The following is a 22,371-nucleotide window of genomic DNA, read 5'->3' on the forward strand; positions in this document are numbered from 1 at the left end:
CCCATTGTTTTTTCCTGGGGGTCCAGTGGGAAGGGGCTTGCATGCCACCCCACCCCTCATACCACCCTCCCCCTTTCAGCTGGCCTTGAGTAGACTGAGCTACAGAAAGAAGAGCAACACAACAGAACAGGTAGGTAAGTGCGGAGAACAGGTTTATTAGACCAGAAGAAGCTGGAACCTCCAGTCTGGGCGGGCGGGGCCTGCCATCCGCTCCGGCATGCAGCTGTCCTCAGTGGGGAGCAATTCTAGTGGAGAAGGAGAACCAGATTGGAATGTGACAGAGACAGTTCTGGTCAGGTCTTAGCCTTTATCCAGTCTTGATCCACCCCTTCCCTGCCTGCCACAGCCAGCAAATGTCCAGCCTCCATCTCGGGGGCTGTCCCTGCCCCAGGCCACCTACCAATTTGGAGCTCATTTGGAGGCCCCAGACTTCAGGAAGGCAAATTGTCCGGGGAGGTACAAGCTGTCTTCACCAGCCCGTTCCACCTTGGCGCAGTGGTGCCTCTGGGTCTCCTGTCAGCACCAACAGCTACTGGCAACAGTGTGCAGAAGGGGGGGGGCACCTCCACACCCCCTAGGGAATGCTCTGGACCATACCCAGAGTGCCCTCTCACCCCCCATCTTCACCCTCTCCCCTCCTCACCACGCTTTCTCTACCTCTCCCGCAGACTCAGCCTCTCCCATCTCTCCAGCCTCCTCCCAGGCCTTTCTGTCCCTTCTGACCTGATGCCCTTGTGGCTGAACAGGGCAGTGGACCATCCGTCCCAGAACGTGATTGTCAGGACCCAGTTTGATGCAGGCCAGGCATCTGCGCTTCCTCTGGAAGAGCAGAGGAGAGGGGTGAGAGAGGTGTGGGCGGTGGGGGCCAAGCTGCTGGGACACAAGGTCCCCTAGCAGGCTCCAGAGTTGCTGGACAAGGGTCCACATAGGCCAGCTGGCCTCAGGCACAGCCCCCCTAGGGCTGGGCCATTTTAGAGGTCAAATAATGTGGATGTTTTTGAACTAGAAGTGCTATGTGTATATGCATGTATGTGTGTACGTATGTATGTAGCTCTTGCTGGCATAGAATTGGCGATCTTCCTTAGTCTCCAATTGCTGGGATTACAGGTATAAACTGCCATACTAGAATCCCAAAGCTGGTGACCACAGAGTAGGGACTGGAACCCAGCGGGCGCCGTCCCTCATCTGGGGGTCACCCCACCCCGTAGCAGCAGCTTTACCCCTAAGGGGCAGATGACGGAATCCCTGCTGTATGAATCCGCTGTGGCCTAGTGTAGGTTCAGGAGCAGCTTTCATGAGTGAGCTGTCACCCGGGACAGGGAAGGACCCACTGGCGGGGACACGCCCCTCCCCTGCTCTGCTTCCCCTCCTTCCCCACAGCCCTGGCGGTGCGTGCCGTGGTGAGGACCCCGGCCTCAGCCCTGTCCATCCACAGCCCCTCCTCACCCCCTTGGGCAGGACTTTGCAGCGGGCCTCCTTCCAGGCCTTCTTGCGGCAGTTGGTCTGCTGGATGTTGAATTCCATTTTCACAAAGGTGCCGGCGGGGAAGGGCTGTGGACAGACAAGCAGCAAGGCCAGAGGCCAGGTTGGAAGTGACAGTGTCTTGCCACCCCCTGCCCCTACTGTGGAGCAGCCCAGCCCTGGAGGTGGCTGGGCCCAGGCTTTCAGGGCCCCGCACGCCACGCACCATGTCCAAGGCGCTGTTGATGCTGGTCTTCTGAAAGGCCCACTGTACAAGGGGGTGCTTGTGGAATTCCTCCAGGGCCACCTGCAGGCTCTTGTGCTGTGTCTCCGAAAGCTGGCTCTCGGGGAGCTGGGCCCATCCTGTGCCCAGCCACAGGGCCAGCGGGATCAGCAGCTGCCACATGGCCTTGCCTGTCACTCTGGCCTGCATAGAGCGAGTGCTGTCCTCAGTGGCCTGGCCCAACCCTCCCTCCTCCCCCCGCCCCCCCAGCACTTCTGGGGCCCGTGCCCACAGGGCTTTGGGCAGAGGTGGAGAAACCACTGGGGGGGATGGCCCTGCTGGGAAGAGCACATGGGGTCCACCTGGCCCCTTCTAGCCTGCCCAGTGCTGTTCACTGCGGCCAGCGGGGGTTTAGGCACGTCGCCCACGGTCTGGGAAGCGGTCCTGTTGTCAGCCTCTTTTCTGGCCCAGTCTTTCCCGTTTCCAACCCCCCCCCCAGTCCCTCCTAGCCTCCACCCCCCATCCCTAGTCTGGAATCTCCCGGCTCCCAGAGTCCCTGCCCCTCCCCACGTCTCAGGCTCTGCCAAAAGCCAGAGAGAGGCTGGGACTGGAGCACCAAGGGAGGCAGTCTGGAAGCGAATACTTTAGTAGAGTGTAAACAAGTGTGAGGGCCCTGGAGTTGGGGGGATTGGGATTGCAGAGCTGTCCGATCCCCCCCCACCATTGTAGAGCTGCCCTCCCACCCCCCACGAGCAGGGCCAGACAGCAGCTCTGCTCCCAGCCCCAGAAATGGAGGGCTCTCTGCATGCCTGGCCTTAGGCTCTCCAGCTCCAGGCAGATCCAGGCTCCTTCGCCTCTGCTGGGGTCTCCCCCTCCTGTCTCTGTCAGCCCACCCTTGATGCAGGACTTCCCGTGGGGAGCCCTCCCAGAGACCCCTGCTACACAGGTGGCCTAGGGAGCAGGGAGCCACGAAGTAAGGGCGTCCCACGCCCGGCGTTCGGGCCAGCTCCCTGGCTCCTCTGGGCTGCCCAGCCACTCCCCATGCGCCCCCTGCTCACCTCCTCCGGCCTCAGGAGTCTCCTCTCCTCTGCTGCTGCAGAGAAACCGCTGTGAGGCTGTCAGCCCCTTCCCGGCAGCTCTTAACCCTGCAGCCCCAAACCCCACCTCCTGAGTCCCCTCCAGGCATTCAGGCTCCTCCCCACTCAGGACTGGGCCAAGCCCTGGCCTCCCACACCTTCCCTCTGGGTCCCACCCACCTCCCTCCTACTGGCTGGGCCCTGACCTGGACCCTGACCGTGACCCTGACCGTGACCCCGGCCCTGACCAGCGCAGGCTGATCACCATGACCGGAGGTCTAGCCTCCCTCTGGCTGACAATGCACTTCCTTCCATCTCCACCGCCCAAGCCTCTTCCCCTGGGCTGAGGGACTGTCCCAAGCTCCCAGTGCCTGCCCCAGGTGCCTCGCTGAAACTACCTTGCCTCAGGTTTTCCCTAGCAAATGGGGGTTCCAGCATCACTGAGGCTTTAATTTCAGGACATTTGTCTCCAAAGTAGACACGCTCAAATCACTGCAAACCTTAAGGTGTGTCCTTCCCCTCCCCCACTCCCCCCCCCACCCCCGGCCTCACACACCCCAAAGTGTGCTGAGAAGCAAGGTTTCTCCCCTAGGGCTAGCCAGTCTGGGGTGATTTGAGCTGCCTTTCCCAGCAATCCCCTGTCCCACTGTGCTGGTGATGATTCATAAGGCAAGTGGAAAGTTAGGGGAAAACTGTCCAAATATTGGCTCAACTCCTGCAAATAGGCCACGCTGTGGGACTGCAGTTTGATGATGGTCAACACCGTTCGTGTAGATTCAGCCTTGAGCCGGTCACCCGAGCCAGGCTCGCCCAGGGCCTCTGAACTTCTCTACAAGGATCATAAACCATAGGCTGAGGGTGGCAAAGCCTACGAAACATGGCTGACCACTGCTCAGTGTGGGGCCCGAGACTCAGCCCCCTCTGCCCCCCTCTGCCAGATTCCTCATGGAGAACGGCTGGGAAGGAAAAGCCCCTCCATAGGAATCGGTTGCAGTTGTCCAGATGGGAGATGAATGTGGCTTCGACACACTCAAAGTAGGGGCCGTGACCATGGGAAAAGTAGTAACAGCAGAGTTTCCCTGGGAATAGAAGCACCGGGAGCGGTGGGAGAGTGGATGTGGGGCTGGTGGCCAGGGGAACAGGAGAGAATCTCAGGCTGTTGGCCTGAACAACCACCGAATTGGTGATGGTGCTTAAGGAGGTGAGAAGCCCCCGGGTGGCGATTCTGAGAGCTTGCAAGGGAGATGCTGGGCGTGGGGGAGTCATGGGGATTAAAGGTGGAGATCAGAGCAGGGAGGAGGTTGGGGGTCCTGGAGGCCCTGGAGGGAGGACATGACAGGGCTAGGCTAGGCGGAGAATGACATGGTGACAAGTCAGGAGCACATGGGTCACTCTGTGGGGAAGAGCAGGCATGAGGCCAGGTGTTTTCAGAGGTATGAGGAACTGTGACAGCAAACACCAAATCTAAGGAGGCCAGGGGTGATCTTAGCAAGAGAAGGGGAGTGCAGCAGGAGAGGGAGGGTGTGTCGAGATGTTTCTTACTTTGCTGAGAGAGGAATAAAGAGAAGATGCTGATAGTAGAGTAGGGAGGGGTCGAGTACAGAAGCTGCAGCAAGAACTGGAGCTAGTCTAGCAGAAGCAATAAGGTTTCCCATTTCACAAGACTGCTCATTCCTGTGATTTGCTCTTCCTGTCTTTCTCTCTTTTCTTCCTTCCTTTTTTATTCCTTTCTTTCTTCCTTTTCCTTTTTTCTTTCTTTTCCTTTCCTTTCTTTTTGTCCTTCTTTCTCTCTTCTTTTTGCAATCTGGGAAGTATCTTTCCTAATGCTCATTTAGCAAAGATACACATCTGGGCATAGATGCACAACAAATTGTCTCATGGTTTGCTCTAGAACTGGAGTTCCAACGTTCTGTCTTCTGTAACAAGATGGCAGCCACACCCAATGTGCTGACAGTACATGCAGCTGCCCTCTATAAGGTGTCTCAGGAAAGACTGAACAGGAGTGACTCTGTGTGTGTGTGTGTGTGTGTTGGTCATGGGGCTTGAACTCTGGATCTGGGCACTGTCCCTCAGCTTTTCAGCTCAAGGCTACCGTTCTACCACCTGAGCCACAGCACCACTTCCGGCTTCTTCTGTTTATGTGGTACTGAGGAATCGAACCCAGGGCCTCCAGCATGTGAGGCAAGCAATGAGTGATATTTTTGAATGCTAAATCCTGAGACTCCATTTTTGTTCCCCCAGAACTGAGGACTGAACTCTACCTGTGTTTGCTGGGCAAGCATACCCCTTGAGCCTCACCCAATTTGTTTGAAGACTAATTTCCAGGTAGAGTCTGAATAAACAGATGGCAGTTCTCAGTCACTCTGGATATAGGGGAGTCAGAATGGCTCTGTTCCCATAGTCCAGCTTCTCATCACAGACTAGCCCCAGCTCTCAAGTCCCTGAGTTGGCAGTGAGGCTTGTGGTTTGTTTTTCCAGAAGCTTAGTTTGGCGACTCCTTTGACCATTACATTTAACCTCCTGTCCATACCTGGGAGCTGCAAACTTCTCCCTGCTCTCCTTCTGCTGTGATTGCTTCTCTGTAAACTCCTGGGCCCCATGTAGCTTCTCTTTTCCTCCACTCCTTTCCTCCTCACAATCTGGTAGCTTTTCTGTCCCCGGATTCTTTTCCTCCAGCTTGTTTTGAATATAGGGCCTTGCTAATTTTAGCTCAGGCTGGACTTGAACCATAATTTTCCACCTCTGCCTCCTGGAGACTCCACTTTTAATCACAGTATATAATTCTTATATATTTCTGATGAAATATGATTAAGATGATAATAAAACTAAACTTTTGATCATAAAGAAAGCAAAATGCCTCATTCAAATAACTCACAGATCAGAGAAACTGGATAAAATTTCAGAATGTCTAAAAATAGCCATTTCAAATTGCTGTGTGTCAGAACTAGCCTAGGCAGAAAAGTCTATGAAATTCTTATCTCCAATTAACTACTATAAAGGCATAAGTAGAGGTATGACTCAAGTGTTAGAGTGTTAGAATTGAGTAAAAAGCTACCTGACAGCAAGCACCCAGGCTCTGAGTTCAAGCCCAAGTGCCAGCTCTCCACCCGCACACTCACACAAATAAATCCAAATGTGTAAGGAAATGTAATATAAGATAAAGGCTGCATTTCAAATCTTTAGGAGAAAAATTTGTATTACCCCATAAATGGGGGATATCAGTTTGAGGCTAGGCTGGGCATAAAAGTTCATGAGATCCATCTCAACCAGCACCTGGACGTGGTCACTCAAGCCTGTGACCCTAGCCATGAGGAAGCACAGGAGCCTGGTGCGGTGGAGAGCTGTCGGAATGTACAAAAGGCCAGGCCTGCCCGGGCATACAGCAAGATCCTACCTGGACGATAAGCAGAATAAAAGGAATGTACAGCTGTGCTTTGTAATTCAGCTTTCTGTTCCAAGAAGCTGCTTGGAGTGGTTAGTTTGCCAGTGTTTTTGCCAAGGTGGCATTAGTTTGCATAATCCTTTCCAGGAATATATTGTCAAAACAGGATGTGAGCAGGGTCCTTCTGCATGTGTTCAGAAATTTTGCAAAAATGAAGTAAAATGACCTTTCTACCAAGTGACATGCAGTCTTTAGCAAAATGGAGTACCTTAGGCTAATTGGAGCTGGGGGCCTGACATCCTTCCTTCCCTTTGTACACTATTACCAATTCCAGATAAAGGACATAATTATACTAGATGACAACTGAAAAGCTTACTTGCTGAATAACACCAACCCCAAAAACATTTTTAATAATTTTGATGAGTTTGGCTATATGATCGTATAAAAAACAATCAATATACCAAACAGGGGAAAAAGAGTTGAAAACCAACTTTCAAAGACAAAGAATCTCAAGTTAAAACAATGAGAACAGCAGAAAAAAACAAAAACAGATACAATAAATGCCACTTTCACCCATAAGCAAAGAATGTTTAGCCCAGTGTCTCAGATGGTTAATAGCTGTGGGTGGTGGCAAGAATTCTCCATCAGATGCTGTCAGGACTAAGACTTTCAGGCCTTTAGAGCTGTGCTTGCAAAACAGTCTAATATAGAATTAAATCAAGCCTAACCCCCAATACAAAAGGACATGCTAATAGTTGGAGAAAGGATCTTTGAAGAGGTAGTTAAGGTAAAAAAAAAATCATTTGGGGAGGTCTAATCCAGCAGGACTGTTGTCCTTATATAAGTAGGAGAAGACAGAGACACAGAAGATGACCATGTAAAGACAGGGAGATGAGCTTCTAGGAGCCAGGAGAGAGGCTTTACCCATATGTTGGTCTGTGACTTCTCCTCTCTGGAACTGTGAGACAATATATTTCTAAATTTTAAACCACCAGTTTGTGGTAATTTGTTATAACAGTTCTAGAAAACATACACAGACACCCACAAGCCCAACCCACCCACAACTCCCCCACTTCCCCCCCAGCATCGAGCCCTTTCCTAAGACTTGTGCCTTGTACTCAACTTGATTATTGGAAAAGGCAAAAAGTCAAGTTTTGGTCTGTGGGGCATAATACAGGCTTTTTCTTTTCTTTTTTGCCAGTCCTGGGGCTTGAACTCAGGGCCTGGGCACTGTCCCTGAGCTTCCCTGTGCTCAAGGCTAGCACTCCACTTGAGCCACAGTGCCACTTCTGGCTTTTTCTGTTTATGTGGTACTGAGGAATCAAATCCAGGGCTTCATGCATGCTAGGCAAGCACTCTACCACTAAGCCACATTCCCAGCCCAATGCAGGCATTTTGTGGAGAAAATGTACTAGGATGGCTAACAGTGCACCAATAAATCAGTGAGATTTTTTTTTTCCAGTAGAAGATCTTGTTTAGAATAATTATCTAGATCCAGCCATTTATTTGTGAAAAGAGTCAAGCAAATGAGAAAGAGAAAGGAAGGGAGGAGAGAGACAGAGACAGAGAACATAAGAAAAGTCACTATGCAAATTTTAATATTTGGTTTTTGTGGTGTTAGGAATGGTCTCTAGCATGCTGGGTAAGCCCTCTACCACTAAGCTACATCGGAGCCTCAAAATTTACATACATACATACATATATATATATATATATATATATATATATATATATATATATTTTTTTTTTTTTTTTGTCAGTCTTGGGGCTTGGACTCTGGGCCTGGGCTTTGTCCCTGAGCTCTTCAGCTCAAGGCGAGTGCTCTACCACTTGAGCCATAGCTCCACTTCGTTTTCTGGTGGTTTATTGGCAATAAGAGTCTCATGGCCTTTCCTGCCCAGGCTGGCTTTGAACTGAGATCCTCAGATCTCAGCCTCCTGAGTAGCTAGGATTACAGGCGTGAGTCACCAGTGCCAGGCTGAAGTTTTTTTATTTTTAACATATGAATGTGACAGGAAATGGAAATTAAGTGGATTAACTGTTTAAAATCTGTAATTATTCCTTTGAGAAAACCCAACCACTATTAAAGAGAATATTGCACCATTATAAGGTACACAATATGTGTCAGCTTTGTGAGAAATATTTTTCTAAATTGAAGTGGTCAGAATGCAGATACCAAGCTGAGCTTGGAGTGCAGTACACACAGTGGACCACTAGATGGAGATGCAGAACAGGAATTGTATCTGTCACTCTTCAAACAGGGAGTTCTTAAGTTTTTCAGGCAAGGCTGTGAAATTATTTTGATGTTGTGTACTTGCAGTAGTCTGTCATCACTTACTGATTTGTAACTTAACTTTAAGAGCTTCTCTTGATTCTACCCTGATCCCAAACAAGCCAGTTTATTGTATTGGTTTTCTATGCTTTGCTAGAAGCATCTCAGCCAGCAGGTGGCGCTTCAATTAGGGTAATTTAAGTTCTATTAACTGAAAATTAAAAAAAAGTTCTATTAACTGAATTTTCCCATTAGTCTTTTAAAAATTAATTTTAGCATATTATAAAATACACTAATATATTATGGTACAGTATCATCTGAATAAAAATAAATTTGGCATTTTAATTAAAATCTATTTTAGTGTATGATTTGTTGAATGTAATCTTAAGTGAACGTAGTTAAGTTTGTCACTGTTGCAATTTGTCATAATATCTCCCAAATAAATCTTCAGTCCTGTTGAGAGGATAGTCTCTTCTCATGTCCTAAGACAATGAAGGCACCCTGCTTATTCAGAGATCAGAGATTTCTGGCTAACTAAGGAGGTGCTGAGTTTAAAGTGTAACCCAGATTTGGTCTTGGGAGCAGACCAGAGTGGGCAGAGTGAAGCCAGGTTAACTCTTTCCAGTCACTTAGGCGGCTCTATAGAGAGCGAGTCACATCAGGAGTGAATGAGCCACGGTTATTTGGAAAACATTACAGTCATCTGTACATCCACAAGCACCACCACCTGCCACCCCCAGGAAACAAAGCTGGCAGCTACACCTGCTGCGGCTCTCTGAAGAGATTCTGTATAGAATTTCATTGCATCTCCCAACCAAACTTGGCTTTTTGTAGGTATTGAAGCAGGAACAGGTGCCCGCTGGCTTCTAAATCCACCTTTTGAATTAAGTTGAAAAAGATATACCAGGATTCCAGCTCAAAATAGAATGAGACATGAGACTGTAAAAATACATGGGATTTGACCTTGAAAGGATAACAAAGGAGATTTCTAAATAAGGTTCTCAACCTTATTTAGAAATAAGAATTGAGGCAGCAAGACTGTGCGTAAGGCCTGTGACTGAGTCCTTCAGGGTATTAGAGACTCACGACTTCTCGTTCTTTGTCTCACTCAGGTACTGATTTGACTCTTGGTGTGAAAAGGTGACACCTCTCCCTGCAGATCCTCCCCACTCGCATCTCCTGCTTAGCAAAGCAAGGAAGACAGTTTGAGGTCCACTGCTGAAAGCCGGCTCCGTCAGCTGCTCAAACGATTCAGTGTGATCGACTTAGATTCAGAACTGTGAGATGGGCCTTCAACTTGCACGTTTTTTTGGCCACCAAACCCTGTTGAGTGGCTACTCTGAGCAGCACCTTTCTAGACACTGGCTGTGCTGTGACCACAGGCTGAATCTCTGTCTAGGTGTGACTTATCTGTGGTGGGGAGCTAAAAAACAACCATGTAAATGATTATTATGCATAGGTGTCATAAAGAACAATAAAGCAGCCACACTTATAATCCTAGCTACTCAGAAGGGTGAGATCTGAGAATCAAGGTCTGAAACCAGCCTGGCTGGGAAAGTTGTGAGACTCTTCACCAAACTACTAAAAAAAAAAAAAAAAAAAAAAAAAGCAGGAAGTAGAGCTGTGGCTCAAAGTGACAGAGCACAGGCTAGAGCAAAAGAAGCTCAAGGACAGCACCCAAGCCTGGAGTTCAAGACTCAGGAATGGCACCAAAAACAAACAAACAATAAAGACAGGTACAGATGGCTTATGCCTATAATCCTAGTTATTCAAGAGACTGAGATCTGAAAATCTCAGTTGGAAGCCAGCCCTGGCAGATGAATCTAAGAGACTCTTATCTCCAGCAAAAAAAGCCAGAAGTGGAGGTGTGCCTCAAGTGATAGAGAGCTTTGAGTGAAAAAGCCAAGTTGAGAGGTGTAGGCCCTGAGTTCAAGCCCCACTGCTAGCACCAAAAAGAATAATAAAGCAGAATAATGAAGGAGGAAAGCAACAGGGTAGAAATGGGCTGAATAACAGACCCTTCATCCTTTGAGTCTGGGAATGTTCCCTTCTGTAGCAAAACACATTTTACAAATCTAAGAATTTTGACATGAGGAAATTAGATTTAGGGAAATATAATTAAAGGCAAAAGTTTCTGCTAATCCAGAAAACCACTGCAGAAAGGAGAGAAAGGATTTTTTTGTTGGCGGTGGTGGTGTTTTGTTTTTGTTTGTTTGTTTTGTCCTGTGCTGGTACTGGGATTCAACTCAGGGTCTCACATTATCACTTGGCTACTAACTTGAGCCACAGTTCCACAGTTCCACTTTCAGCTTTTTGGTGGTTAATTGGAGGTAAGAGTATCACAGGCTTTCCTGCTTGGGCTGGCTTCAAAATGCAATCCTCAGATCTCAGCTTCCTGAATAGCTAGGATTATGAGTGTGAGCCACTGGAGCCTGGCTTCACAGTTTCGTTTTAATTTGTTTTTTTGTTTATGTGGTACCAAGGAGTCAAACCCAGGGCCTCATGTATGTGAGGCAAGCACTCTATCACGAAGTCACATTCCTAGCCCAACAGTTTCGTTTCTTATTAAATATTAAGCCAGCATAAAATGTGCATCACAGGCAGCCTATGAGGACACTGCAAAGCCAAAAAGAAACTCACGGTCCTCTCACACAGCCAAGCAGCCTGAGTCTGCCACAGGGTGACAACCCCAAAGCATGGTGTGGGAACCTTGATCTCCTGCGCTGCAGTGTGGAGAGGTGGGGCCTTTAAAGAGGTGATTAGGCCTTGCAGGAAGAACTAAAGTTGTTATCAGAGGAATGGGTTAGGGGCTGGGAAGTTGGCTTGCCTAGCATGTATGAAGCTTTGGGTTTGATTCCTCAGTACCGCGCGCGTGCGCATGCACACACGCACACACGCACGCACACACGCGCGCGCGCGCGCGCGCGCACACACACACACAAAGCCGGAAGTGGTGCTGTGGTTCAAGTGGTAGGGGGCTAGCCCTGAGCACAGAGGCTCAGGGACAGAGCCCAGGCCCTGAGTTCAAGCCCCAGGACCCCACCCCCAACCCCCTACCTCCCAAAAAGGGAATGGGTTAGTTAGCTTGGGACTGGATCCTGAGAAAAGGATGAGCTGGAACCTGGATCAGTGCCTCACACCCGTGAATCTGGCTATTTGGGAAGCTGAGATTGGAAGAATGAGTCATGGTTTAAGGCTGGCCCAGGCAAAATAGTTCTGGAGATGCCTTATCTCAACCAATTCAGAAACTGAGTATGGTGGCACCAAGTTGGTCATCCAGCCTCTTGAGAAACATCAACAGGAGGCTTGTCACAATAGTAGAAAGATCGTGAAAAGAAAAAAAGGCTGGAGACGCAGTGCAAATGGTAGAGCGCCTGCCTAGCAAGTGCAAGGCTGAAGTTTAAACTCCAGAACTGAAAAAAAAAAAAAAAAAGAGTTGAGTGCTTTTTCCTCTCCTCTCCCGCATGCGCGCACCGTGCGTGGTGCAAACCCAGGACCCTCGGTGTTAGAAAATGAACAGACACACAGGAGATGCGGGAAATTTCATCAAGGCAATTTACTTCTGTCCAAAAAGGTGCTTTGCCACTCTCCCCAGAGCGGGGCGGGCACACGGAGCAGGACATCTGCTGGTTTTTATCCTACCCCAAGTGGTGATGTCCTTTCTCCTGGTTGCTAAGAAATCAGGCTCCTCGGTTCTGTTTGTTTTACAGTTGAGTGCAGAGTAATGAGGTTAAGGGAAGTTGGGAACCACTCTAACCATGGGGTGAAAGGTCCCTAACAGGAGAGGGGGGGAGGGACTTCCTTTCCAAGGCAAAGGTGCACATTCTTCTTGTCATGGCTGGGGCTGGCTGGGAATGGGGCTGCTGACAGTTACAGTTGGAGGAGGTTGGTAAAGCCAGTGGGAAGTTCCCATTGTGGGGAGGGCCCTAGTCTTATACATACATATGTATATATATATATATAATTTTATTATATAGATATGTATATAATTTTATTAGTAATTTTTATTATATGAATAAGGTGTTGTACAAAGGGGTCACCGTTTCACAAGTCAGGTAAAAAATGTACACGGGGTCATGTTCTTTAACTCCCCTGGGGAAGGGCTCCTGCCCTTGGCGTGGCGGGCTGGTTACAGTGGAAGTCCAGCAGCAGCTCTGAGCACCGGGAAATATCAGTTCAGAATGGTGACTGACAAGATAGAGACATTTTAGTTTGACAGAAAAGATGGCTTTTTCCCAGAGCAGCAAGGTGTTTGTCAGATGGCCTTTGGCCTTGGACTTCCAACCTTCAAAATGATAAGAAGTACATTTCTAGTCTTCATTATAAACTCTCCACTGTCTTCAGCCAGACATAATGATACATGCCTGCAATCTCGGTGCTTGGGAGGAGGAGGCATGCGCATCATTCATTTTAAGGTGGTCTGGACTATGCAGCAAGACCTTGTCACAAACAGAAAAAAATGACCTGGCGTCAAGAATTCTGTTGCAGCAATGCAGAAAACAGACAGACACACCCCATTCTGCACACAGACCTGCCAGCCCCATTTGTCACGGTGGGTCCCCTAAATTAGCTTGGTGATGGCGGAGCCACCTGTGTTTGTTTGGTAATTGCCTTTATCCAAAGAGGAAACGTGCTCCTGTCAGTGTTTGCCATTTGCAGCCAGGGCCACCCTCTTTGGCGACTGACTCCATCTACAAGCTGCCTTCTCCCCAGCCCTCAGGCTCTGCACCAGCCAAAGAGCTTAGTTAGCTTGAAAAATGATTTACACATCTCAAATGGAAAAGCTCACGATTGCGCAAACCAAAGCGGATAAGGCGGTGGAACGGGGAGTCTCCCTTTTTGCACCAGGAAGAATAAAAATATATCTTTCTGTGGTGCATGGTGACTCATGCCTGTAATTCCAGCTACTTGGGAGTCATGAGATTCAGCAAACCATGCGTTTGAAGCCAGCCAGGGCAAAATGTTAACGAGATCCCATCTCAGCCAATGAAGCTGGGCACCATGGTCCATGCCTGTGATCCTAGCTATGTGGGAGGAATAAAACAAGAAGATCATAGTCCAGGCTGACGTGTGGAAAAATACGAGACCCTATTTATAAAATAATTAAAGCAAAAAGGATGGGAGTCCGGCTCAAGTGGTAGAGGACCTACCTATTCCATGTGAGGCACTGAATTCTAATCCCGGTAACCACAAATTTATCTTTCTTATTTTTTAGTTTGTATTTGTCCTGCGTTACTGGTGAGCCTGGATGGATGCATGCCCGACTCTGTTAGGTGGGGACAGGAGACTGGATGGTGGCAGAGATGGGAGGTGACATTGAAAGGACTTCTTCCACCTGCTTGGGCTCCAGTCAGCCAGTATGCAGCTGTGTGGCCTTGGGTGAGGCTTTTAGTGTCTCTGAGTCTCACTTGCTTCCTGAGTAAATGTAGCACCCCAGACCATGTTTTCTAGTCTGACACAAAATAAAGACTTTTCACAGGGCACAGGTAAAACTACAGGAGGGTTCTCTATTCTTCTGGAACCACCACACTGGACATGTTCTGTTGAAAACACATGAGTCTCTGGTGTCAGACATGCGAGAGACTAAGGAGATCCTATCAAAGCAACTCACTTCTGTACAGAAATGTACGCAGCCACCTGCCCTAAAGCTGGGCAGCTCCCCTGGTCAGGCGCCTGCTGGGTTTTAATACCATGCCAACCTGGCCCTCCTCCTTATCTGCAGTGGTTACCAGGATAATGGAGCAATGCAAGGAAGTCCGAAAGAGCTGCAACCGCAGTGAGAAGTTCCCCCTCAGAGGGTCCTCTCTCGTCGTGGCTGGCAGAAGCAGGGCTAGGCATGGGGCAGCTGACGGCTGCAGTTGGAGGAGATTGGTCAGGTCCTGGAAAGTTCCCACTGTGTGTAGGGGGTCTGTTTCTCTAATTCCATTGGTAAGGACTCATACCCTGGACGTGGCTGGCTGGTTACAAACAATGCAGACAGTAGTTATGATGGAAGTCAAGAAGCAAATAATTCCAGGAAATATCAGTACAGAATGGTGACTTGTTACAAGATGGAGACGCTGTAGTGTGGCAGAAAAAGATTGCTTTTATGCATAGCTCCACAATATGCTGTCCCCGGCAGACTGTACGAGCTAACACAGATTTTTCATGTTTATAAATTTAAATTTTATAGAAGTAGCAAGAGTATATATATAACCTGTAAATAAAAGCTCCACTGTGAAAGGTAAAATATGATCTGAACACATGGAGAGACATGAATCTTTATTCTCATCAAAAACAAACAAGGTTTTAAAAATACTGACGAGCTAAGTGCCAGTGGCTCATTCATGCCTTTAATGCTAGCTACTTAAGAAGCTGCAATATGAGGATCACAATCCCAAGTCAGATCTGGAAGAAAGGCCTTTGAGACTTCTATCTCCTATTTAACTAGCAAAAGAGCTGGACTAGGTGGAACCTGAATAGCAAATGCCATTTGTGTGTAGGAAATGCATGCAGGAGCCTGAGGTACTGTTCCAGCCTCAGTAATAGGAATGTGTGTGTGTGTGTGTATGTATATATATATACACACACATACATATATATGTATGTATATATATATATGTAGACATGTATATATATACACACATATACATTATACATATTTACTGACAAAAATTCTAAAGTTCATCTGGAAGAATAAATGAGTGATTCTATAGAAGGAGTTAAAACTTGCTTTTGCAGTGTGGGGTTGGGAAAGATCGGGGGATGGTGAAAGGGGTGACACCGATGGACATGCAGTGGACTCACAAGTTCAAGTTGAAATTCCTTATACAAACAGTTAAAGATAATACAGGTCTTCTTCTTGGGGGAAAAAACTACAAACAGAGACTAACCTAGATGTGGAGCTGGCCGCTTTAAATAGAAATCTGAAGGCCCAACACCATAAAAAGAAGACTGGCAGGTTTTAGCCCATAAAACCAAAATGTCCTAACTTTCCCTCAAAAATTAAGCACTTGTCGGACACAGAGGTGTGTGCCCGTAATCCTACTTACCTAACTACTTAGGAGGTCAAGGCAGGAAGACCAAGAGTGAGAGGTTGGCCTGGGCCACGTAGTTAGACTATCTCCCTCTCAAAAACAAAGCAAAAAAAAAAAAAAGTTTAAAGAATTTTCGGGGGCTGGGAAGGTGGCTTGCCTTGCAGGCATGAGGCCCTGGGTTCGATTCCTCAGCACCACACACGCAGAAAAAGCCAGAAGTGGTGCTGTGGCTCAAGTGGTAGAGCACTAGCCTTGAGCTGAAGAGCTGAGGGACAGCGCCCAGGCCCAGAATTCAGGCCCCGTGACCAAAAAGAAAAGAATTGTACAAAGTTTAAAGTTTTTCTGAGGAAAGCCAATTACAATATGCATGGAAAGTTATCAGGGTTACTCTATGCAATAAAACCAACTTCTCAACTTTTAAAATGAGTAAACAGAAAAACGGCCAAAGGGATATGAACAATTCTCAAGATATAACACAATGACAAGATACGACATGATGGTAATAAATAGCTGAAAAAAGCTATTCGATTAGTAATGTAAGAAACACAAAGCAAAACAATGAGAGTCATTTTAAATTTGAAAAAAAAATAGCCCAAGTTATCAAGGAACTAGAAAAATGGCCATTTCTTAGAGCAAACTACCACATCTCCCTGGGAAACCACTGTAAATGTTTAAAATACAACTTCTTTTTAACCCCTCAGTCAATAACTAGGATATAGAGAAAGGATATAGAGAACTGGGAGATTAATAAACTAGCGTGTGCAACTATGAATAACCCTGGTGTGGGGCCGGGTGCGGTGGTGCCCGCCTGTCACCCGAGCAGGTGGGGGACCAGAGGGAGGAATGAGTTCGAGGTCAGCCTGAGCTGCCCAGGGAGCCAGTGTTTCAAGAGCATTTTTAAAAAGTTGGTATGAAAACAGATCGAAAGAACTAGAAGAACCCGCGGGATGGCGTGCGGTGGGTGAGGAGGAAGGGCCGCGTTCCTCGCAGGCACTCGCTCCCAGACGCCCGGGCAGGCTGCGCGGCCCCCGGCAGGGCTGCTCGGGGTGCGAGTCCCGGGGCCCTCCCGGCGCCCGCTTCCTGTTTACGCGGCAGACTTTTAAAGAGCGTTTTCAAGAGAACCGTACCAGTCCAAGCTGCTCTTGCTGAAGGCACCGAGGGCTTGGAAAGCCACGGCCACCTGCTCGCGGCGAGCCCGGGGCCGGCCCGCACCTGCCCCCGGCCCGAGGCCCCGGGCGCTGGGCGACTCGGCCGCGCGGATTCGGCAGGCCCCGGCCTTCGAAGTTCCCCCGCTCGGGGCCTTTCCTCCGCGGGCTCCGGAACAAGTCGGAAGCGGCCAACCCAGGTGCGCCGCGGCCGGCCCGGGGTCCGGCGCGCGCTGCCCGGCGCTCCGCGGCCGCCCCGCCGCCGGGGACGGCGCTCCGGGGACGGCCGGCGCCCCTTGGGCCTCCCGGCAGGCTCCGGAGCGAGCGCCCCGGACTCGGTGACCACAGGCCGGCCACGCGGGCGCGTCCTCGGCCAGGGACAAAGGGTGGCGCCACTCGCGCCCCGGCCCGGGGCGGGGAGCCGGAGCCGCGGCCTCCATGGCAACGCGGCCGGCCGCCCCGGCGGGGGCGCGCGGAGGGTGACCGGCGCCCCGCCCCCGCCCCCGCCCGCCCGGGACTGACCCTCCGCAGCTCCTGTAGTCACGTGGCGCTGGGAACCGGCGGGGGGGAGGCCGGGACGGGCCTGGCGGTTGTGAACTCGAACCCCCCCGCTATCGCCGCGGCCGGCGGGAGCGGGCCCTGGAGGCCGGCCTGGGGCTCCATGGACGGGCGCCGCGCCTGGGCTCAGCCCGCGGGAGAGGTACGGCTGGGGCGGCGCCACCTGCGGGGCGCGGGGCCGTGCGGGGCGGCGGGGCGCGCGCACCTGCGCTCGGGCGCCGCGGGCTGCGCGGGCTGCGGGGCCCGACCTGGCCCGCGGTGGAGTGGGCGGGCGCGGACCGGGGACCCACGCCGACGCAGAGCCGGGGTGCGGGCGCCCGGCCCCGTCGGCCGGGGGCCCCGGCGCGTCCTGCGCGGCGCGTGGGAAGCGGGCCTGGAATTCCCCCCGGGCGCGCGGGGGAGGGGCCGCGGCCCCGGGCTCGCCGCCCGCCCTCGGCCACAGAATGGACCATTCGGTGACCTTCCCGGGGCCGGCGGGGCGGCCCTCAAAGGCGGCGGCGTGCTTGCTCCGTGCAGGGCCGCCCTCGTTCGCCCAGTGGCCATTGAGGTCATTCTGCCAGCGCGGGGGGTGGGGGGGGGGCTGAAGCCTGTGGCTTTGGCGGGGAGCACGAGGCTGGGCTAGCCTGGACACCACGATGCCCGGCCTCTCACGTGCCCTCTGCCCCCTCCCCACAGGTAAGGCTGGCCTCTGCCACGGGGTAGGGGCGGCTTTATTGCTGCAGTTTTCTCAGACATCACGGGGCTCTCGGAGCCGGCGCTGCTGCTGCTGCAGCCCGAGTATCCCCAGGAGGAGCTTGAAAAAGCCTCATCCTCAGCTCTGCAGTCTCCAGGGTAGAGTCTGCCCTTTGTTGCGTTCCCAAAGTACCCAGAGCGCCCAGCGCCCAGGCCTCCCTGCTCCAGGAGGGAAGGATCCCTTTACACAGCCTGGGGTCCCCCCCCCCCCGTCCCCCGCTCTGTCCAGTGTGCTCCGGAGCAGGCTGTGTCCTTGGGGAGCGTCGGGTAGGCGCAGGGAACCCCTGAGGACTGACACCCTGCCCTCGTTCTGTGCAGGAGGATTCCAGAAATCTGGACTCCCTTGAGTTGTGGAAGAGCTAAACTCGGGACAGCCCCTGGCCGGGCTGGGGCACAACCCGGGCCGGGGGACAGAGATTATAATCTTTTCTTCGTCCCCCCCCTCCCCTTCTCGCCTCCACAATCCCTCGCGCCCAGGGAGGCAGAGCCAAGGATCAAGGTCCCCAGAGCCGCCGGCTGTGGGTGTTCCTTGGATAGAGTTCCCTAATCTTGCGGGGGTGGAGAGGGCAGGTGGCAGAATGTGGGCAGTCTGGACAGGCAGTGGCCTGGCAGTCGGCTGTGCTGGGACAGGCGTCTGCTCCCCCCAGCTCTGTCCTGGAGAAAGGCTCTTCTCCCTGCCCTGCAGCTGCTGCCCCGGAAGTGCCCGCGCCCGGTGCCTCTGCTGTGGCCGTGGCGCAATGTCTTGGGCCATTTCTTTGGGAAGATGTTTGCACAACCGGGTATTCTAAAGGAAAGAAAACGGACCTCCAGGACAGGCCTTCTGGGTTGTGCTGTTAGGGTTACTGTGTGGCAAGTCTCATTATCTTTTGATTCCTTGACTTGCTTCATCCAGCAGGTGTTGGAAAACACGTGATCCTCCAGTGTCAGGGGGAAAAAATAGACACATTGAGAGAAAGGAGATAGATCTCCTCAAGGCAGTTTATTTCCGGAAGGAAGGGTGTGTAGCCACGCTCCCCTGAGTTAGGCAGACAGACCAGGTAGGGTGGTCTGCTCAGTTTTTATCTGAACCCAAGCTGCCCCTCCCGGTCAAAGAGTCAGACTCCCATTCTATTCACAGTTGGTTACCAGTGTGATGGGGTAATACAGGAAGTTAGAAAATCCTCTTGTCAGTGAAAGGCCCCTCGCTGGGGGGAGGGGCTATCATGTAACCTTATTAGAGGTCATGGCTGGCTGGACAGGCCCCTGACCGTGCAGCTGGAAAAGGTGGGTAAAGGCAATGGAAAAGTTCCCACTGGGGGAGGGGGGTCCTATCTAACTCCACTCCATTGGTTAAGGACTCATACCCTTGACATGGCTGGCTGATTACAAATAACACAAATGATAGTTACAGTGGAAGTCAAGACGCAAATAATTCCAGGAAGTATCAGTACCAGGAAATATCAGTACAGCCTGGTGACTCGTTACAAGATGGAGACATTTTAGTTTGACAGAAAAAGATTGCTTTCTCTCACACGGGGAGCTCAGTGTCTGATCCGCCAGCCTCACAAGCTGCCATGGGGCGGTAGGAAGCAGACACAAGAAGGCAGCAGGAAAGCTTGGAAACTGTGTCTGGCACTATCAGACGTGTGACCGCATTTTGTGGTAAATTCGATGGCTAGGGTTGGGGTATCCGCATTGGGGAGAGGGGAGGGACGCTAGGAAGTGCCAATCTCTCTCCCTAATGCAAGTTTCCAAGGCAATAAAGGTAGAAGATACACAGCTTGAAATGTTACCTAGAAACCCGAGGCTGGGATAATACACAGCATTCAGACAGAGGGCCTAGGTTGGTGTAAGGGCTCTGGGAGTTCCCAGGGGACGAGCCGCCCTCGGTGCCGGGTCGTAGGGGAAGAACTGGGGCAGGGCCTTGGCTCCTGGTGTGACTCCCTCCCTCTTCCCCCCTCCGCAGAGGCCGGACCCATGCTGGCACAGCGCTGCAGGGGGCTCTCCTCCATGGGCCCAACCCAGTCGCGGCTCCCTTCAGGGCCCTCCCAGGAGTCGCTGCAGGCGCCGGAGAAGGAGCCCAGCGGGCTGAGGCATCGAGGAGCTCCGGCGGCCCGAACGAGCGTCGAAGCCCCGCGCAGGGTCCATCGCTGTGCCCACTGTCGACGGCACTTCCCCGGCTGGGTGGCCCTGTGGCTGCACGCCCGGCGCTGCCAGGCCCAGCTGCCGCTGCCCTGCCCCGAGTGCGGCCGGCGCTTCCGCCACGCGCCCTTCCTGGCGCTGCACCGCCAGGTCCATGCGGCCGCCACCCCGGACCCGGGCTTCGCCTGCCACCTCTGCGGCCGGCTCTTCCGAGGCTGGGTGGCCCTGGCGCTGCACCTGCGGGCGCACGCGGACGCCAAGAGGCCCATCGCCTGTCCCGAGTGTGAGAGACGCTTCTGGCGGCCCAGGCAGCTCCGAGCGCACCTGCGGCGCTGTCACCCCCCGGCCCCCGAGGCCCGGCCCTTCATATGTGGCAACTGCGGCCGGAGCTTCGCCCAGTGGGACCAGCTGGTGGCCCACAAGCGGGTGCACGTGGCCGAGGCCCTGGAGGAGGCGGCGGCCAAGGCCCTGGGGCCGAGGCCTCGGGGCCGGCCCGCGGTCACCGCCCCCGGGCCCGGCGGGGACGCCGTGGACCGGCCGTTCCAGTGCGCCTGCTGCGGCAAGCGCTTCCGCCACAAGCCCAACCTGATCGCCCACCGCCGCGTGCACACCGGCGAGCGGCCGCACCAGTGCCCCGAGTGCGGGAAGTGCTTCACCAACAAGCCCTACCTGACCTCGCACCGGCGCATCCACACCGGGGAGAAGCCCTACCCGTGCACCGAGTGCGGCCGCCGCTTCCGCCACAAACCCAACCTGCTGTCGCACAGCAAGATCCACCGGCGATCCGAGGGCTCGGCGCCGCCGGGCCCCGGCCCCCGGAGCCCCCAGCTGCCGGCGGCGGTGGCGGCGGCGGCCACTGGGCCCCGCGCAGACCCGGCCCCTGAGAAGCCGGCGGCGGTGGGGCCGGTGCCCGCGGGCCCCGGGGCGCTCGCGCAGGCCCCCTCCACGCTGTTCGCCTGCGCCGAGTGCGGGCGGAGCTTCCGGCTGGAGCGCTTCCTGCGCGCGCACCAGCGGCAGCACTCGGCCGAGCGGCCCTTCGCCTGCGCCGAGTGCGGGAAGCTCTTCGGCAAGAAGACGCACCTGGCGGCGCACGCGCGCGTGCACTCGGGCGAGCGGCCCTTCGCCTGCGAGCAGTGCGGCCGCCGCTTCTCCCAGGGCAGCCACCTGGCGGCGCACCGGCGGGACCACGCGCCCGAGCGCCCCTTCGTGTGCCCCGACTGCGGCAAGGCCTTCCGCCACAAGCCCTACCTGGCCGCGCACCGGCGCATCCACACCGGCGAGCGGCCCTACGCCTGCCCCGACTGCGGCAAGGCCTTCAGCCAGAAGTCCAACCTGGTGTCGCACCGGCGCATCCACACCGGCGAGCGGCCCTACGCCTGCCCCGACTGCGACCGCAGCTTCAGCCAGAAGTCCAACCTCATCACCCACCGCAAGAGCCACATCCGCGACGGCGCCTTCTGCTGCGCCATCTGCGGCCAGACCTTCGACGACGAGGAGCGGCTCCTGGCCCACCAGAAGAAGCACGACGTCTGAGCGGACCGGCGGGCGCGGCCGGGCCTGCCCGCCGCGGGGGCTTCCGAGGGTCCCCACGATCGGCCCTGCGCCCCGGAAAAGTAGCAATAGCAGCTCTATTTACCCTTAGAGCCCTCGGCTAGAGGAGCCGCCAGCCGGAAGGGAGCCTCTCCGTCCTCTGGTGTTAACGCCTTAATGTCCCAGTCTTTACTAGGAGTTACTTCAGGTCACTTTTGGAAGTAGGTGGGTGGGGTAGAGTCCTTAGGAAATGAATGTCGGGGAGGGAACCTGGTCGGGCTGGGGACACGTGGGGGAAACCTGCTGCCCACGAAGGCCGAAGGCCGCGGGGGCCGGGAGCCGGAGCCGCCCTTACTGCTCCCCCTCCTCGCTGCCGCCTTCCTAGGTGTCCCTGCGAAGAGACCCAGCTACTGATTGTGGTATGCAAGCCAGTGATCCCACGCGTGCTCCCGAAGCCCGATCCTCTCCTCCTTGGTCTGGTCTGGCTTTAGCTAAGGTCTGTCCCTGTGCCGAGCACTTCCCTGGCTGCTTTCCCGAAGCCCCAGCCCCTCTGCGCTCCCTCCGGCTCGGCGTCTTTGGGCAGGGCCTTGGGTGAGTTTCCATTCCATGGTTATCAGTGGTTTGATGCCAGCTTCCAACCAACCAAGCTCTTGGGTTGACAGGTAGCGTCGCCTCTTGAGCACCTGGTTCTATCGTAGGATGATTATAATTGTTAGAAATTCTCCCTTAATAATGATCAAATTCTGCTTTCCTGTGATTTCTACCCACTGGGCCTTGTTTTGTCTCTGGATCAGAACTGAACAACCACTCACCTTCCTTTTCAAACTAGAGAATAAAGATTTGGTTTTAGAAGTG

The 22,371-nt window shown here is 53.1% G+C and overlaps 3 protein-coding genes across 6 annotated transcripts; 1 reads left to right on the forward strand and 2 right to left on the reverse strand.

Moving 5' to 3' along the window:
- The first annotated feature begins 39 nt into the window (after positions 1-39).
- Positions 40-22,371, forward strand: Repin1 (replication initiator 1). 4 transcript variants are annotated; one of them, XM_069997032.1, is made up of 2 exons: positions 40-130; positions 19,811-22,371. In XM_069997032.1, exon 2 carries the CDS (start codon positions 19,822-19,824, stop codon positions 21,517-21,519), a length of 1,698 nt encoding a protein of 565 aa, XP_069853133.1. In that variant the 5' UTR covers positions 40-130; positions 19,811-19,821; the 3' UTR covers positions 21,520-22,371. The 4 variants fall into 4 exon arrangements, with proteins under 4 accessions (XP_069853133.1, XP_069853132.1, XP_069853130.1 ...); XM_069997031.1 differs by lacking the exon at positions 40-130 and adding an exon at positions 17,111-17,275; XM_069997029.1 differs by lacking the exon at positions 40-130 and adding an exon at positions 17,719-17,808.
- Rarres2 (retinoic acid receptor responder 2) lies at positions 136-2,849 on the reverse strand. Its single transcript, XM_069997049.1, has 6 exons — positions 2,743-2,849; positions 1,688-1,888; positions 1,447-1,551; positions 724-819; positions 401-513; positions 136-245 (listed from the first exon to the last, which is right to left on the reverse strand). Exons 2-5 carry the CDS (start codon positions 1,865-1,867, stop codon positions 412-414), a joined length of 483 nt encoding a protein of 160 aa, XP_069853150.1. The 5' UTR covers positions 1,868-1,888; positions 2,743-2,849; the 3' UTR covers positions 136-245; positions 401-411.
- LOC138809920 (non-homologous end joining protein Ku-like) lies at positions 11,965-17,049 on the reverse strand. Its single transcript, XM_069997048.1, has 2 exons — positions 16,558-17,049; positions 11,965-12,853 (listed from the first exon to the last, which is right to left on the reverse strand). Exons 1-2 carry the CDS (start codon positions 17,013-17,015, stop codon positions 12,820-12,822), a joined length of 492 nt encoding a protein of 163 aa, XP_069853149.1. The 5' UTR covers positions 17,016-17,049; the 3' UTR covers positions 11,965-12,819.

This window comes from Dipodomys merriami, unplaced genomic scaffold (assembly GCF_024711535.1).
Source record: "Dipodomys merriami isolate MVZ:Mamm:240054 unplaced genomic scaffold, mDipMer1.0.p SCAF_5, whole genome shotgun sequence".
Classification (NCBI taxonomy): Eukaryota; Metazoa; Chordata; class Mammalia; order Rodentia; family Heteromyidae; genus Dipodomys; species Dipodomys merriami.

Coding starts and splice junctions, on each gene's coding strand:
- Rarres2 (XM_069997049.1), bottom strand. CDS start 1,867: ATGTGGCAGCTGCTGATCCCGCTGGCCCTGTGGCTGGGCACAGGATGG. Junction 1,552..1,687: donor TCAACAGCGCCTTGGACATG/GTGCGTGGCGTG, acceptor GTCTGTCCACAG/CCCTTCCCCGCCGGCACCTT. Junction 514..723: donor TTCAGCCACAAGGGCATCAG/GTCAGAAGGGAC, acceptor TGGTGCTGACAG/GAGACCCAGAGGCACCACTG.
- LOC138809920 (XM_069997048.1), bottom strand. CDS start 17,015: ATGGAGGCCGCGGCTCCGGCTCCCCGCCCCGGGCCGGGGCGCGAGTGG. Junction 12,854..16,557: donor AGCAAGAGCAGCTTGGACTG/GTACGGTTCTCT, acceptor GTTTGTGACAAG/GTCTTGCTGCATAGTCCAGA.
- Repin1 (XM_069997029.1), top strand. CDS start 17,769: ATGCCCGGCCTCTCACGTGCCCTCTGCCCCCTCCCCACAG. Junction 17,809..19,810: donor CCTCTGCCCCCTCCCCACAG/GTAAGGCTGGCC, acceptor CCCCCTCCGCAG/AGGCCGGACCCATGCTGGCA.